This window comes from Poecilia formosa, unplaced genomic scaffold (assembly GCF_000485575.1).
Source record: "Poecilia formosa unplaced genomic scaffold, Poecilia_formosa-5.1.2 Scaffold37, whole genome shotgun sequence".
In the NCBI taxonomy this organism is placed as follows: Eukaryota; Metazoa; Chordata; class Actinopteri; order Cyprinodontiformes; family Poeciliidae; genus Poecilia; species Poecilia formosa.
In genome coordinates this window covers 1,678,450-1,694,365 of record NW_006799976.1, presented here as the reverse complement: position 1 = coordinate 1,694,365, position 15,916 = coordinate 1,678,450, and the positions used below count along the sequence as shown (strand labels likewise).

Below are 15,916 nucleotides of genomic sequence, written 5' to 3'. Positions count from 1 at the left end.
ATAATATTATTGAACATCTTTTCAGTCCCTCTGGGATTTTGTGATTATTTTGTGTGATTTTTTTTTGCAATGAAAATCAAAGTGTTTGTGGTACTAAATTGGAAATATTTGCGCTTATTACTGTTAGTAAATGTGACTTTTTATTACTCGCTGAATAGATCATAGACTTTATAATCTGACATCAATTAAGGATGAGGCAGCTGTTTAGTACAAGTAAGAATGTTTTTGACAATTTTTGAGAAAAATCTGCAATAAACTCCCAATTATTAGTGCACAAAAAATGCTGGAATTAGTTCATTTTACATGAATTTCCACAAGAAACTGAAGTGACTGATTGATATAATTTGGCAGTAAACAGATAAACCCTCTGTTAGTCAGATTGCTCGTCGTAAGACCCGGTTTACAGGTGCTAATCTCTCTGTTCGGATACATTCAGACTGAATCCTGGCTTCTCTCTGCTAATCAGGATTTGTGGTGCGGGTACCTTGACTCGCTGCTCTGTCTGGCAGCCCATGGATTGGCTTGATGGAGGGAGGCGGCACCGGAGGAGGAGGTAAGTTCCTTTCATTAGCCGATTCTTTAGAAAAGGTCACGTAGGAGGAGGTCTTTGGCTGCGAGGCACAATTCAACAACGGCAATGAGAAAATCCGTTACCCTCCGGGAAAAGCTGTCATTTTAAAATCTAAACCTTGAATTGTGCTCATGGTGGAGCTCATTAACCACGAATCGCATTATTCATGTCTTATTTTCCAAAGTCACACGACATCAGAATGTGCAGAGTGGATATTCACCACAGAGTATGATACCGTTCAGCAGGTCAAACATTCTGTTTTCGTCACCTTTTCGGGAATGGGAGGTGGCTGACCCTCGGAATCTCGTCTTCTCTCTCTCCTCTCCATCTTCCCAGCATCCCTCTCTTCATCGCCTTCCTCCTCTGTGCCAAACGATCACAAGAGAAATTTGTTGTCATCGAAGCCAAACTCAAATCTGCTTTATGATCGCACCAACCGGGATCATTTTGTTCTGGGAATGATTTAAAAAAACATTACAGAACGTTTGGCTTGTGACATCCAAACTTAATGAGTGATTTATGTACAATAAGTTAGCAATAAGCTGGAATAAAACAAAATTTATGATTTTTGGCAGCAGAAAAATAGATGATTCTATTATTATGTCTGCTGGTGATAATCCAGTGGAACGAGAACAGGAAGTTAAAATTTCAGAGGTTGTTTTGGATCATACATTTAACTGGAAATCTCATGTAAAATACATAAAGGAGAAGCCATGCAAAGGCATTGAACTACTAAATAAAGCAAAAAAAAAAAAAAGTGTCATAACTGTCAACACTCCCAGGCATTATATTATTAATTTGTTGTTCCATATCTGACGTTTTGCATAGGCACATATAAAACCATCACCAAACCTTTGCTTGTGACACTTTATATAAAATCATTTCATATAAATGAATGCCAGAAAACAGACTAATAAATTATTTATTCTATCAAAAATCTTGAAACTAAGAGATTTAGTTAAGTTATAAATGCTATTAACACTAGAAAGAGATTATTGCCAATTCATTTACAAACGTTTTTGGTCTTAAGTTTAAAAGAAATTTAAGCTTAAGAAAGAGGCTTGAAGTTGGGCCTCTGTCTCTTTAAGAAACTCCTGCTTTTTGTGAAACTCCGCCTTCAGGAAGTCATCACAACATGGCTCCTCTATTAACCCTTTCGCAACGTTTTCACCAGCGTTGCATTGAGAAGTGGCTCCTGTGAAGATCTCAGCAGATGCTCAGTTCCACCAGGAGTTTGCTAATTGCTGCTGCTAGTCTGAAGGAGCCGAGTCACGGTGGCGTGAGGGACGGCTGCTCTGTGAGGTGGAAGGTTGGAAACTGCAGCTCCGAGGAGGCGCTGCACCTCAAAGGCGGGGCTAGGTCCCACCAAGCGTTGTGCACAGCTGAATGGTTGCCATGGGAGATTAAAGGATTTCTCAAACATGCATGAAAGAATGAAAGCAACACTTCAGTTATGTTTTTAATTAGGGATTATAACATTGTAAAGCTCAAAAAAAGTGGACTTTACATATCACTGCCTTAAATCGAGTGAATAAACCGATTGATTGATTGTACCTGGCAGGGCGTCTGAACTCTCCCTCCTGTGTCTCGGCCGCAGTCGGGTCACATTGGGTTTGCTGCTCTGCGGTGGGGGTTCTGGTTTCCGGCCTCCCCCTGCCTCTCCGCTGCTCCTCCACCCATCTGCGGGACCCCCTCCGTCTCCCTGCAGGTCCTGGGGATGCCACTCGATGGCTGCTGCCTCTGTGCTACTCTTCAACAGGTCGCCCCCCTCCTGTTTGGGCGACGGCGTCCTTTCTGATGGGTACGGAGGCAGAGGCCTTTGAGCCAAATGAAGCGCCTGGACTTGTCTGTCCTGCTTTCGCCCCGTCCACTGACTGTCCACCTGTAAGTCCACGGGTCTGCTCTCAGACCACGACCTTTCAATGTGCCTGCCACCCAGCCACTGCCTCTCTATTTTCCTGTCAATCTGCCGCTGGGTGTGCCTGTCGACGGTCCACTGCCTCTCCACGGGCCTGCTCTCGGTCCAGTACCTGTCGCTTTGTCTGTCGGACGCCCTCAGCTCTCCGGGGTTCCTCTCGTCGAAACGCTGCCTCTCTGACGGTGTCTCACCCGGCCGGCTCTCGATCATCCAGTCCGCTTCCGCCTCCAGCACTTCTGTCCGCTGTTTGTCGTCCACCCAGTACTTATCCATCTCCACTGGCTGCTCGAACACGGCGTCCATTTCAGGGATCTGTCAAAACACAAGACAAAGAGGCGAAACAGACTGAGCGCGGTGAAAGCATGAGCAACCAGAGTGAGAGGAAGGGGTGCGCGGTACCTCTCGGGGAGAGTAGAAGGGGTGTTTTCCTCCCCCCACGCCTGGGTGAGGGATCCCCGGCACCGGTGGTGGACCCAGGATAAGAGCGCCTTTTCCCTGTTGATCATTCATTTTTCCGTCGGCCCCGTCGCTGGGAGACTTGGCGGCCGGCTGTGGAGCTTGGAGGAGTGTGTATACATTCTCCATTGCTGTCCTAAAAGAGAGCGCGTACACCGGACATAAAACCTGAGCAGATGAAACTACGAAGCGTCGCAAAAGTGTTTGCTCGTTCATTCTAACATGTTCTGTTCCAGGATAGATCTGTATTTAGCTCATTACGTCCCATCAGCTCTGAGCAGCTTCCCTGAACAGCTTTCCCAGAACATGATGCTGCCACTACCATGCTGCACAGTGTAGAGTGCATAAGAGGGAGGAGTATTATGTAAAATCAAGTTTTTTGAGTTTTGTATCATGTTATGATATTATTCTATCATCAAAAACATGACTGGAGTGCTGCTTTGATTTTTCATGCATGTCTGGGAAACCCTTAAATCTCCTGTGGCAACCATTCGGGAAGCGTAAACGATTGGTCTCACAAAGCTCCGCCTATTTCAATGCAGCTCCTCCAGACTAGCGGCAGCAACGATCATCAAATCCCTGCTGATCTCATCATAGGAACTACTTCCCAGTCCTATGCTCTGAAGAATGTTTGTAAACGGCTTAATGGAGGAACGTTGTGGTGATGATGAGCTGAAGGCAGAACAGGAGCTTCTTAAAGAAACAGAGGCCCAAATACAAAGCGTCAAATTGCAAAGTCAAATTTTGTTCATGTTTGACACACACAGCATTTTTATAACAACTGAAAATAACATAGTTAATTTATTGTGCTGTAAAAGAGCACTGTGAGTCTTAAAAATACAGGATAATATGTAATAATGTCCTCAATGTATGAATACTGATTAGGATACAAACAGCATAATTAAGAGGTATCATTATTCCTGATAAAGATCTGAGTTTTTCTTGCCTAATCTGCGCCTAAGGAGAAGTGAGGCCATTTCTAACTACTTAGTTGACTTTTGAATCCAAAACGGAGCCACCAGCTGTCATCCACACCTGTGCAAACACTGTGACATCAGCCTGCTGCTGCACTGGCAGCTCTCAGTGAGTCCTTAAGTCAACACAGGAAACATGGAGATTCAGAGCAGCGTTTGTTAAGAATTTATCAGCTCAGAGCAGCGGATTTTCACAGAGAAAACCGAAAAGAGCTGACCACTAGAAACTCTGAGCCTGTGGTTCAATAAAATGCTTTGGAAAAAGTATTTATACCCCTTGAACCTATCGTGTGGTGTTACAGCCACAAACTTTAATCCAAATTATTATTACTATTATTTTTTGTCAAAGACTAACAAAAAGTTGTGCATAGATATGAAGTGACAGGAAAATTAAATATAGTTCCCCCATTATTTTTAGACATTTAAAAGCTCTGATACCTTGAAGCAAAATCTGTTGCAACTTATTGTCTTCAGAAGTTGCTTGATTAGTAAGACCTTAGATGTTTGGTGCATAACTAAGGGACATAGTGGTGGGATGCCATTCCTACTGGATAAAGTCTTTTTTATGTGTCTGTGGAAAACGTCTCACCCTGTGGGCGCCGTAGCAACTGTGTGGCACCCATCTCCGTAGACCTCCACCTCCGACTCCGGCCCCTGATTGGACAGGGTCTGGCTGCGGTTCTTACGGAAGCCAAAGATGGCCAGCATGTTCCTCCTTTTCTTCCTCCTCAGAGAGTGTGCTTTATGCAGGGAGGAAAGCTGACTGAAAGTGGGGAGAAAGGCTGCATGTCACACACTCTCACACACACAGTCCAGTTCAACACAGTCATCCTGTCGGTTCACACACGAGCCCCTTCTGTTAAGATGTTACCGAATTCATCACGGCCATCTGGGTCGCCTGTTTGTCTGCTCTGCTGCTGCAGTAGGGGTGTTGCTAGGATACGTGTCTTAAGGACACAACAATAATGGCTCTATTATATATATATATATATATATATATATATATATATATATATATATATATATATATATATATATATATATATATATATATATATATATATATATATATATATATATATATACTGATGTTAATAATTTTCATTGTAGCAATTTTTTCTAGAAAAATAAATCATATTTTTTTAAGTAAAGTCACACTTAAATCACAACCATATTTGTCTTAATTTAGTCCTTTTTTTGTGACATTACAAAATTTTTTATGAGACTATCATAGCACAACAGAGCGTCTTCAGTCAGAGGCTGCTTCAAATTTGCTGTAACACAGACTGCTACAAGAGATACTTCCTTGCCACACCCATCAGCGTCTATAATAACTCTTTGAAGAATCTATAACAACATTTAATTTCCCTTTGGGATGATTTTTGAATTTGAATAACAGTTGTGGATTCGAATCAGAAACAATTACCAAAATACTTTATAGAAGCCTTTTGAAAAAGATAAATACTAAAAGAAAAGAAGAAGAAATTGTTTCTGATTTAAATACTCCAGCTTGAAAGCAAAACTTTCTACTGGTGCTCAAAAACGTTTTTTTTTTTTCTTCTTTTTTTTTGCCGAAATCTCATGTGAGCCGGAGCATTTGAACAAATCACAACCAATTTTCATTCATTTATTTCAAACTGGTAGCATGAAATACCTCATCGGACAAGAAAATTGAAGCCAACCTCATCAGCAAAACAACACGTGGGTCGCTAGGCTACCCTCGCAGCTGATTATCAGTCAAGCTATCCAGGCTGGGGAGTTTAGTTGCCAGGTGACACCAACGGTCTGTAACATCACATTGTTTACCCTGAGCCGCCCAACAAACCTCGAAAACTGTATTTTATTTTACACAAAGCACAAAATCAAAGGAGAAATCATGCAAGGTTACCTTTCCTATTCAGGTCTATCTACTGTATCTTGCCTTTTATTGAACAAATACAGCAGGACGTTCTGGTCTCTAAATGATTGCACTGCTATAAATCTATTCTGCTTTTTATTTCTCTGGTCCTCTACATAAATATACTGCACAGTTACTGCCTGTGATTTTAAAAGGTTATTATTCCTAAAGTTTATTATTCCTAAAGTTCCTTTTCTGCTCTACAGTGCTCATGGCTTCAAGTCCCTCTAATGCAGGGGTGCCCAGAGTCGGTGCTCGAGGGCCGGCATCCTGCATGTTTCATTTCTCTCCCTGCTGGTAGTAACAACCTTTCCAGCTTGTCAATGTTCTTCGTAGGCCTCTAATGAGCCATCATCTGATCCAGGTGCGTTAAACCAGGGAGAGAACTAAAACATGCAGGATGCCGGCCCTCGAGGACCCACTTTGGACACCACTGGTTTAATGGTAAGCAAGTGAGGGTTCTGGAGTAAGCACAGAATTTCCTGATGAGTGGATCAGCGCTATTTCTTTTTATTTGCAATAAAAGAAAACAAAGTTAGCAGGTTGGAAAGTCAGCATGGAACCTGAACAAGCTCAGTTCCTCAATGCTTTAGGTGGGTACGGCTTTTTGGAAAGTACGGTTGTTCAGAGTTCTGCCTGTTTAACTGGCACTCTAGCAGAACAAATGATAATACTCTGTGCAATTGACACATTACATAAAAAAGTTGTTTTTTCCATCTTAACTTTGGTCACATCACCTCAATATGTCTGTAACTCATTGTATCCACTCCTCATATGCAGGCGGCAAAAGGACTGCAAAGAATAAATAAATCAAGTTTTCCTTCGGGAACTAGGCAAGAGAAGTGGTGTTAGCTTCACTCCACTGGTTCTCATCTGTTACAGGATCAATTCCTAGCCGTCTGCCCACGTCTTATCTCCAAGATCCGCTACATCACCAAGTTTTATCAACAGCACAATCATCGAAAAGCAGCCAGCAGCTTCTAGATGATGCAGTTAAGCTAAAAAACAGAGGCATTTTTTAGCTTTTTGTATAAAATTGTTTTTGTATTTTTGTATAAAAATCAGGGCCTTGATGCTCCTTTTGACTGGTTGGATTTTCCTTAGGAGAAATGTTAACTTTTTCTTCTATTATTTTTATATCCTCGCATTATTTTATTGTTTATTTCAGAAATTATTTTCTACCTTCTCAGTTAACTTTGTTTGTTGCTACATAATGTCCAATCTAACGGACTCCTCAAGCAATTCAAAAGAGCTCATTCATTTTTAATGTGTTGCGAAACGTCGAAAGTGGAAATAAAATCTACGAAGCGGCAGCAGTAGCTTGTGGAAAACCGAATGTGCAGGCTAAGCTTGTAAGGTGTGTGGCCATTTTGTTAGTGGAGGTTCCACGGCGGGGGGTGGGAAACATCAAAGCGTCCCTTACCTGTCAGGTAAAACTCTTTTTGTATAAAAATCTGGGAGTCCGTCATCCAGAGGGCTTGTTCCTCCGTTTTCACTGCAGTGCTGGGCACAGACACACACACACACACACACACACACACACGCACACACACGCACACACACACACTCCCCTCAGAGAGGCTAGTTCTGCTGGGTTCGTTTGTAAAAGTTATGTACGCAGTAAAACAAATGCAGTGCACTGGATATAGATATAGATGACGTAATCCATTCGATAGATTGTATTTGTCAAAGACAGAAGTCGAAATGCCAGGAAACATTAGTTAAATACAGAGCTTGAAAAGAAAAATAAAAAATGGAAAATTTAATGGCGATGATGAAAAGATTTGTCCCTACTGTTTCCGCGGTGATGTGTCCTCCCCGGTGCCTCCGGGGAGGCCTCGGCCGAACGCGCGTCACGTGGTGCAGCGGCAGACCCTGCGTGGGCAGCTCCGACAGGCCTTCCCAGGACGCCGAGTGGGACAGCGGCGATGAGTACGACGGCACAGAGGGAGGCGGAGAGGAGCTGGAGTCGTCACACAAGCCTGTCGGTGGCGACACGGAGGGCAGGAGATGCAACGAGGAGATGTTCAAACCTGGAGTCAAAGACGCGATGCACGCCGAGCTCAATGGGGGGGAAATATAAGTGGGTGAGTACTCACTCAGCCTGGTGGAGACAGGTCGTATTCTCCTCGTTCTGGAGCTGCGCTTCTTAATGGCAATCGTGTCCTGGGAGGATGAAAAGCAGACAGAGAGAGAAGGGGGAAGATCCTGTCATCCTCTGGGTAAACAAAGCAAGGCACCGGATAAAGCCTCCTTGAGAGAGAGAACATGCAAGAATGATTCGGATATATAAAAAGCAAATGAACAAACAAACAGCTGGATCAATGAATAATCCACTCCTGACATGTTGGAGGAAGGGTAGAAATAAAAAAGATCTCTAAGCAACTCTGAAGACCTGCGAGATCTAAAAATGTGGTTAAAAAGTTATGGTAGAATGAACAAGGAGTTTTCTGACACCGTGGAGAGCATGTCAGCTGTGAGAGCAAAGTACAGAAACCCAAAAGGTCCAAAAATAAACAGCATATTTTAAAAGACATTTTATTGATCTCCTTGACATGACAATCTGCTACAATATGCTTTCAAATGCTTTACATACCATCACACTAGCGCACACCATTTGCGAACCGTCTTTCAATAGCATAAAAAGATAGATTTTAGTAAATATTATATTTATGCATCAGACATACGTGCACACACACGTTATTATTAATTAATAAGATAATTAATAAGACAATTAATTATCTTATTAATTGTCGCAACAATGACCCTGTAATAACGTAGTCGATGACTCATCTTATGCTACACTACGCAGATGCTGCGCCTGCAGATTGACTTACCTCAGCATGCTGAATGCTCGGGCTCCAACTGATCCACTTTGATTAACTTTCTGATTAATTCAGCTAATGATTGTGCATAAGGCACTCAAGTTTTCAATTTCAACCTTTCCAGACACGACAACACACACGGCTCACAGCACGGCTGAAGCTTTTCCCAATGAGATGCTTGGAATGGAAGTGTTTACGTTTAGAGCAAATAAAATACTTTGAATTCCTGACAGGTTCAGGAGAGAGACACTGAGACGAGTAGAGCATGACCAGACTAAACGGAAATTGAAAGGAAAAATGAGAAAAAAACAACAAAAAACCTCCTGTTTGATTCTTGAGAGGCCCCCTAGGTTTGAACTGCTGTCTTATTAATGCAAACCCGCTCTCCTCCTGTGTCAGCAGACATTTATGATTCGTTCTTTATCAGATTGAGCACATACTTCCTCCATTACAGCCATTCTGATTTAATTCAGACAGTATTAAAACGTTCTTCTTTAGAGATAAGTTTAAAAAGCAAGTCTAAAAGTGGTTAAAGTACTTACCTTGTTATCTGAGAGCCATAATGGTAACTTGGACCTTTTTCACTGGAGAAAGTCAAGCTAGCTCAGCCTAAAAATAGTACTTTGTGACTCAAACTTTGGTGACAAATATTGTCGTTTTCTCCACGTTGAGGTTATTCGATCTGACTGCTAAAGCTAACTCAACAGAGCTGCGATTCAAACATAAACCATCAATTAATGAATAAAGCACAAACAGCAAAAAGCCGGGAGTTGATGTGAAAACCATAAACAATTTTCAAAATCACAACCCTGCTGTCTGGGCAGATTACATTTGTAGGAACCAGTCTGAGTATGAACCAGAGAAATTTAAAAAACAAGACGAACGTATTCAGCTGCAGTGAACACCAGGAGCTTAGCACACAAGTGTTTAATATTTAGCCTGCTGCGTTTCATGTATGCACACAGCCCGACTCTTTGATGTCAGTGTGGCAAGTTGTTAGAAATAACAGGCCTCTTAAATGCTACGTTTCAATCACTCCAATCAGCGCAAGCTCCTAAAGGCCAAGAAACAATCGAATTGACAACGCATCATCAATTCAAGTGTTGTTAAACTGTTTCCAGCGGAGGAGCTGGGCCCTCTCAGCGTTTCTGACCTTTAGCTGCGGCGGTCCTGTCAGGAAAGTGGGAATAATAATTCAGATGCTGAAAACTTCATTTGAGACGGCTCTGACAGGACCGAGGCGCTGCTTTTAATTTCTGTTAAAAACGCTGTAAACGAGAACAACAATGTCATTTACTCGACATGTTAACCGAGGGGGATATTATGTAGGATAACGGTAATTTCTGACTCTACAACTGCAAAATATAATAAAAATAAGAATTAGTAAGTACTTGACTTTGTAAGAGAAAACGTAAGGAGGAGAAAAACAGAAAAAGGGAGAGAATAATAAAACTCTTAGTGACTGCTGAATTAAAACTGATGGGAGTCAGATTTGACAGAGACAAAACAAATGCTGGAGGGAGAAGGGAGGAAAAAAAATGATAGTTTTCCAATTTCCCAGACTTTACAAGAAAAAAATTACTTTTGCAGTACATTATTTTAGAGGTAAAAGTGTAGCTCAGCAAAATTCTTTAAATCTCTTCACGATTGACTGTTGGCAAGGAAAGAAAAACAACGTTTCCTGCAAAGATGGCTGCAGGCAAAACCTTCAAAACAAGAATGGACTGCTGCTGTCAGGGGGTTAAGCTGTGTGTAGGAAGCAGACTCCACTTCACAGGTACCTACCTACCACTCTCGAGGTTTTATGCTGATTGTGCCATTTTTCTTCAATTCATTCTGACAAAAAAATCAGAAAATAAGAGACGGTCCAAGAAACAGGCTGGCAACTGACAAGGTTCTGCTGTTTTTGATGACCGGTGACAAGGCTGAAGCTTTTATCAGGCATGCAAAAAACGAACACTCTTCAGTGTGGGAGTTGTCACAGACGGATATTTGCTATTTACTGTATCAATTTCTAATAGAGCTAGCGTGCCGTTAAAAAGGAAGTGTAGGGCGTGGAATTAACTGAGGTGGCAAAACAAAGTTTGTTCAGGCAAGAATTAATATATTGAACTCTGAGTTAGCCCCTTTCTACAGCGCCATCTGTATGTCATAGTGAGTGGACACCAAAAGAGAAATGTAGCGAATGAGTTAAGAACAAGCTGCAAGAACAAAATTATTAATTTTTTAGTTACTTTTTCCCAGCCATGGGAAAGAAAAACAAATATTTGTCCCTTTTTTTAACATGTGGCAGCCATGTTGAAATTTTGGGGTTGGAACTTTCAGGAGATTTCAGGAGGCGTTCCAATTTTTCCCAACTTGAAACTTGCAAGAACGATAAACGAATGGGAATGGGAATGTTTCCTTTAGTGGGAAAACATGACAGACGTTTGACTCCTTTTGTAACCCTATTTTAAAATATCATGACTTCACTGTGGGACGGGGTCGTACATTTGAGAACCAATCCTCTATGGAAGAATGTAGCTGCCACTAATTGGCGATTGGGCAGCTAGCGTTACGTTGTATAATAAAGTTGATAAAACTTTGTCACACAGTCACCACACTCTCTCACACACAGTGTGACGTTGCCTCTGCTCATGCTTTGTATAATTAATGACTTCTCCTGGCAGGAATGCCAGCAGCAGTACGTAGAATACTGTTTTTATTTATAATTTAATTTCCTGAAAAGAAATTGAAATTATGGACAATCGGCCGCAAGATTGATCGGTGCATTTCTGCCTAAGTTGCACAAAGCGACCATAGTAAACAAAACATATAAGGAAAGAAACAATCGATGGTGGGTGAGGTAAGTATGACACATTTCCAGAGAAAATAAAAATGATAACACACACATACACAGGCACACACACACACGCGCAGCAACACACAATGTCCACACTCACTATGCTGGTGCTGAGCTCTTCATCTGTGATGTCCAGGGAGTCTCTGTGTCTGTTAAAACTCCACGCAGTCCCATCTTCACACGTCCCTTCCCAGCATTTTAGATGAGACACCTGCCGGGTCTGAGACACACGGCACTCTTAAACTCTTTTGTCACTCACTCGTACAATCAATCTGTGTCTCTTTCACACCCTTTCGCGGAGAGGGGGCCAGTGTTTACCAGGGTCTTGTGGGTGGCGTAGAGCTCCTGCAGGATTTGGTCCACGATGGAGTTGGTGAGATAGGAAACCACGGACAGCTTCACTTCTCTGAAGAAGATGGAGTGCGAGGCAAGGCAGAGACAGATGAGAAGCGGTTAGTAAAGGTGAGAGCAAATCAATGGCCCCCGCTTATCAAACTCACGACTGCTTTGCTGCTCTTACTCCAAAGCCCTGTGAATGTCCTGCGCCGCTCTCTCCATGAGGGCGGTGCGGATGGCGGAGCGAGGGATGGACACCCGCTCGGAGACGGACGAGAGCGGAGGGCTTAATCTCTCCGCCGCAGAGGATGATAAAGGACAGAGCTCGCGGCAGAGTGACACCATGGAGTCGACGATCACCTGAAACGGACGGCGACTGTCACGAACTCTATCATCCGTCAGGGAGGGCAAGGCGAAAGAAAGCTCTCGGATCTACCTGCAGCTCCTTATCGGCGGCTTTGGCGAGTTCGCCCGCCAGGGAGTCCAATCTCTGCCGCACTGGCCCGTCCACAGACAGCACGTGGGCCAGCTCGCACAGCGAAGGGTAGAGCTGGGGAGACATCGGGGGAGGGTTCGTTCAAACTCAGACCAAACGTAGACCAACGCATATAAACATTTCGTATCCCTCACAGCTCGAGAGTTCCTGGCCTCTTTCAGGACTTGTTTGGCGGCTTGAATTTCCTCCATCTCTCCGGCGCCTCGCAACAAGCAAAGCTGCTGCTGGACGCGCACACAGAGGCGCTCCATCACCTTGGAAACACACAGGGCAGGTTGAGGTGACGGTGGCACAGACACTCATGAGACACTCGAAATAAAAAAGAACAAAAAAAACATCCCTCATAGAAGGAGCTACCTGTTCGGCGGTGCTGGTGACCAAGCCCTGGTGCAGCCGCAGAGCCTGCCGCTGGGAGAAGCGCTGCGTCTGGTTGTTCCTGACCAGAGCGCGCTGGATCTGCAAGGCGACAAAACCAGGCGGAAAGGTCAAAGTTCAGAGTGAGCTTTTACAGACGATAGAAGGAGCTTGAGTGTAAGCTGACTTGGCTTATAAAAAGTCTTCTCTTATGTCATGCTACTTTTGTCCATGGGAGTCGCAATAACTATGAGTTCATATTTGAAAAACTTTCATTAGGAAGCCCCCACCTCACATTTACAATAAAATATTACTTCACCCGGGGCTGTTTCTATTATTTTATGAAAAAAAATCCTCACAATTTTGATAGGAGATTAATAAGATGGCGCGTTAAGGCCATTGTAGATGGGGAAAAAAAAGGAAGAGTACATTTCTGGAGAAAAACCCAGAAATTTTGACATTTATCTCAAAACTTTAGTGGTTTTTTTCCCCCCCAGCTAAATTCTGACTTTTCACGCTCAAAAATGTCCTGTTTTTTTTCCAGAAATTTTTTGAGATTAATCTCAAAATTTCAAAGTTTTTTCTAGCAAATGTTCAACTTTCGGAGCTCAAAGATTTTCTTGTTTTTTTTTAAGAAAATTTCTGAAATTTACTCCTTCCCCCCCCACAGAGCAACACCTCCCTCACAACTCTCCCACTCAGCTCCTTCAGACTAGCCAGCAGCAATAAGCAATCACCTGGTGGAACTACACATCTGCTGAGCTCAATGTATGAACTACTGCTCAGTGCAACACTGGTAAAAACGTTATTAAAGGGTTAATAGAGGACGGATGTTGTGATGACTTCCTGAAGGCGGAGTTTTTAAAGAGACAGAGGCCCAATTTGATGGCGTGAAAATACAAAGTCAGGTTTCATTTGAGTAATATTTGATATATATAAAGCATTTTTATAACAACTGAAATTAACACAGCTACTTGACTGTGCTATAAAATGGTACTCTCTGCCTGGAAAACACATAGTACGGCCACTCCCACGGTGTGGAAAGAGTTAACTCCATTCCCTACAGGTGACTGATCTAAAGATAGGTGGTGATTAATGTTTGGAAAGAATATTTGTGCTTGATGTATTTTGGCCAAAAGCACAACACCAATTTAAAGTAGAGGTGTGCTTCTTTGCGGAAGGGCACATCTACTTTTTTTTTTTTTTTATCAACCATCAGTCAATAAATCATCCAGACAGTTATTGCACTCCAACCTTAGTGAGGGCCTGCTCTGTCTTCTCCGGAGCGCTGCGGTACGCCTGGCTGATGTCACTTAGGGGCAGAGGCATGTACTGCAAGGTGAAATTACTAAAAGAAAGGAGGGAGCAGAGAAAGACAAAAAGGTCAAGTTATTAAAACAGACACTATGGGACCGAGAAGAGAAATTTAAACTGGCTCAGAGGTTCCAGGGTTTGCAAAATATCACGCCCCCAAAATATTCCTGAGTAGAGCTTTGATCTGTGCAGCCGTGGCCTCCGTGGCCCTGAGGTGAGTCTGGACCATGTCAGATAGTGAGACGAAATAAGTAATAACCTGCTCATGTTGCAGTTTTCAGAGAGGTAAAACCAGAAAGAAAGCAGGCAAAGTGTCCTTTGAGGTATTCGTACATGGACTCATAAGGCATACGGCTCTTACTGATGACTGCAGCAAACATCTCCACAAAACAAGCAGGCCGTGTCAGTTCTTACTGTTCCAGGGCTCGGGCCACATCGAGAAATCCTGCAGCGGAGGTGTTGTTGCGATCCCATGTCACGCTCCTGCATGGCGAGAGTGTGAGTTGGAGAGAGATAAAAAACAATCAAATCGTGTTACGAAAGTATACACACCCTAAACTTCTTCACATTTTGTCTAGTCGGAACCACAAAATTTATTGTATTTTATCGTCATTTCACGGAGCACCACTGACGACATGTGGTGGTGGCAGGGTTATGCTGTGGGAATGATTTCTGTCGACACAGACAGGGAAGCTGGTCAGAGCTAACGTTGCACTCAGGCCCTGTCACAAAAACAAATTTTACTAGATGATAAATTGTCCCGGAGTTTATTGCGATAAACGATAATATTGTTATTGTGACAGGCCTAATTGCACTACTTTGCATCAGTATATTACAAACATAATCTAATAAAACGTGTTGAAGTTTGTGGCTGAAACATGGAAAAATGAAAAGAAAAATATTTGAGGGGTTTTTCAATATAGACAGCGATTTTCCAACGCTGTCTATATTGTAAACAATGTAAAACAACAACAACAAAAAGAAACACAGACAACCCTCCCCTCCGTGTAGTTTCCTTCACCTGAGCGTTGTGTTGATCTGCAGGGCTTTGCTGAGCATCTTGGCCCCGATGTCGTCCATGTTGTTTCCACTGAGGTCCACTTTTCTCAGGCAGGTGTTGCTGCCCAATGCGTTGACCAGCACCGTCCCCCGGGAGCGCAAGCGCGAGTCCACCAGGGACAGAGACTGCAGGGCCTGCAGGGGGCAGAAGAAGAAAGCACCAAATAAAAGTCAAGCGTGTGGGAAGAGAGAAAGGGAGAGGGGGGAGCATTAAAAATGAAGTTGAGAAACAAAAAACTGAGAGGAAACAGTGGGAGATGGAGCCTTGAGGATAAAACGCGGTAGTTAAATTTAGTGCATATTGATGTGACAGCTTGCCAACATGACTATGTGCACTGTATGCATGAATTATTTACAATATGTGTGAGTAGTGAAGTAGAAACTATGTCCACAGCGCTAACTGAGGGGTAGCAATAATTCATCGCAGTGACATATCCACAGCGAAACATCATAAAACAATGATACGACCCCAAAAACTGATATGCCGCAAAAAGAAAACGACACTTTCACCGAATACATCTTTTAGTAACGAAGGCAAGTGATCTGAGCTTACGTCAGACTCGGTCAAAAACAACTGAGAACAGCGGGGGGGTTTTTTGACTGTCGTTAAATTCAGAGCCATCACTCACGCATTCCTCCTCCTGGATGAGCGAAACCAGCTTCTGCAAGACTTCATCCAGAACCCTGAAACCGTGGAGACAGACACACAAAACGAGGCTGGTGCGAGTTATTTTGGTGGCTGCCGCCTCCAAAAAAACGATAAAAAAAAGTTATTGATGTGTTTATTCAAGCTGGCACATGCAGCCCATGTACACACACACACACACACACACACACACACACACACACACACACACACACACACACACACACA

The 15,916-nt window shown here is 43.0% G+C and overlaps 1 protein-coding gene and 1 long non-coding RNA gene across 2 annotated transcripts in view; one reads left to right on the top strand and one right to left on the bottom strand.

Moving 5' to 3' along the window:
• The window catches only part of carmil3 (capping protein regulator and myosin 1 linker 3), a 41,605-nt gene that overhangs the window by 4,976 nt on the left and 20,713 nt on the right, over positions 1–15,916 (bottom strand). Inside the window, 18 exon segments of the mRNA XM_007550787.2 lie at positions 485–611; positions 840–934; positions 2,126–2,801; positions 2,889–3,081; positions 4,509–4,682; positions 7,240–7,319; positions 7,611–7,798; positions 7,916–7,982; positions 11,584–11,703; positions 11,802–11,889; positions 12,004–12,179; positions 12,256–12,369; positions 12,450–12,569; positions 12,673–12,771; positions 13,924–14,017; positions 14,398–14,466; positions 15,005–15,177; positions 15,672–15,759. Of these exon segments, the coding sequence (XP_007550849.2) occupies positions 485–611; positions 840–934; positions 2,126–2,801; positions 2,889–3,081; positions 4,509–4,682; positions 7,240–7,319; positions 7,611–7,798; positions 7,916–7,982; positions 11,584–11,703; positions 11,802–11,889; positions 12,004–12,179; positions 12,256–12,369; positions 12,450–12,569; positions 12,673–12,771; positions 13,924–14,017; positions 14,398–14,466; positions 15,005–15,177; positions 15,672–15,759 (2,741 nt within the window).
• Positions 1–15,916, top strand: part of LOC107836070 (uncharacterized) — a 21,788-nt gene that overhangs the window by 4,205 nt on the left and 1,667 nt on the right. The window contains exon 2 of the long non-coding RNA XR_001661915.1: positions 3,304–3,309. This is a non-coding gene — a long non-coding RNA (uncharacterized LOC107836070). The remainder of the gene's footprint in view (positions 1–3,303; positions 3,310–15,916) is intronic.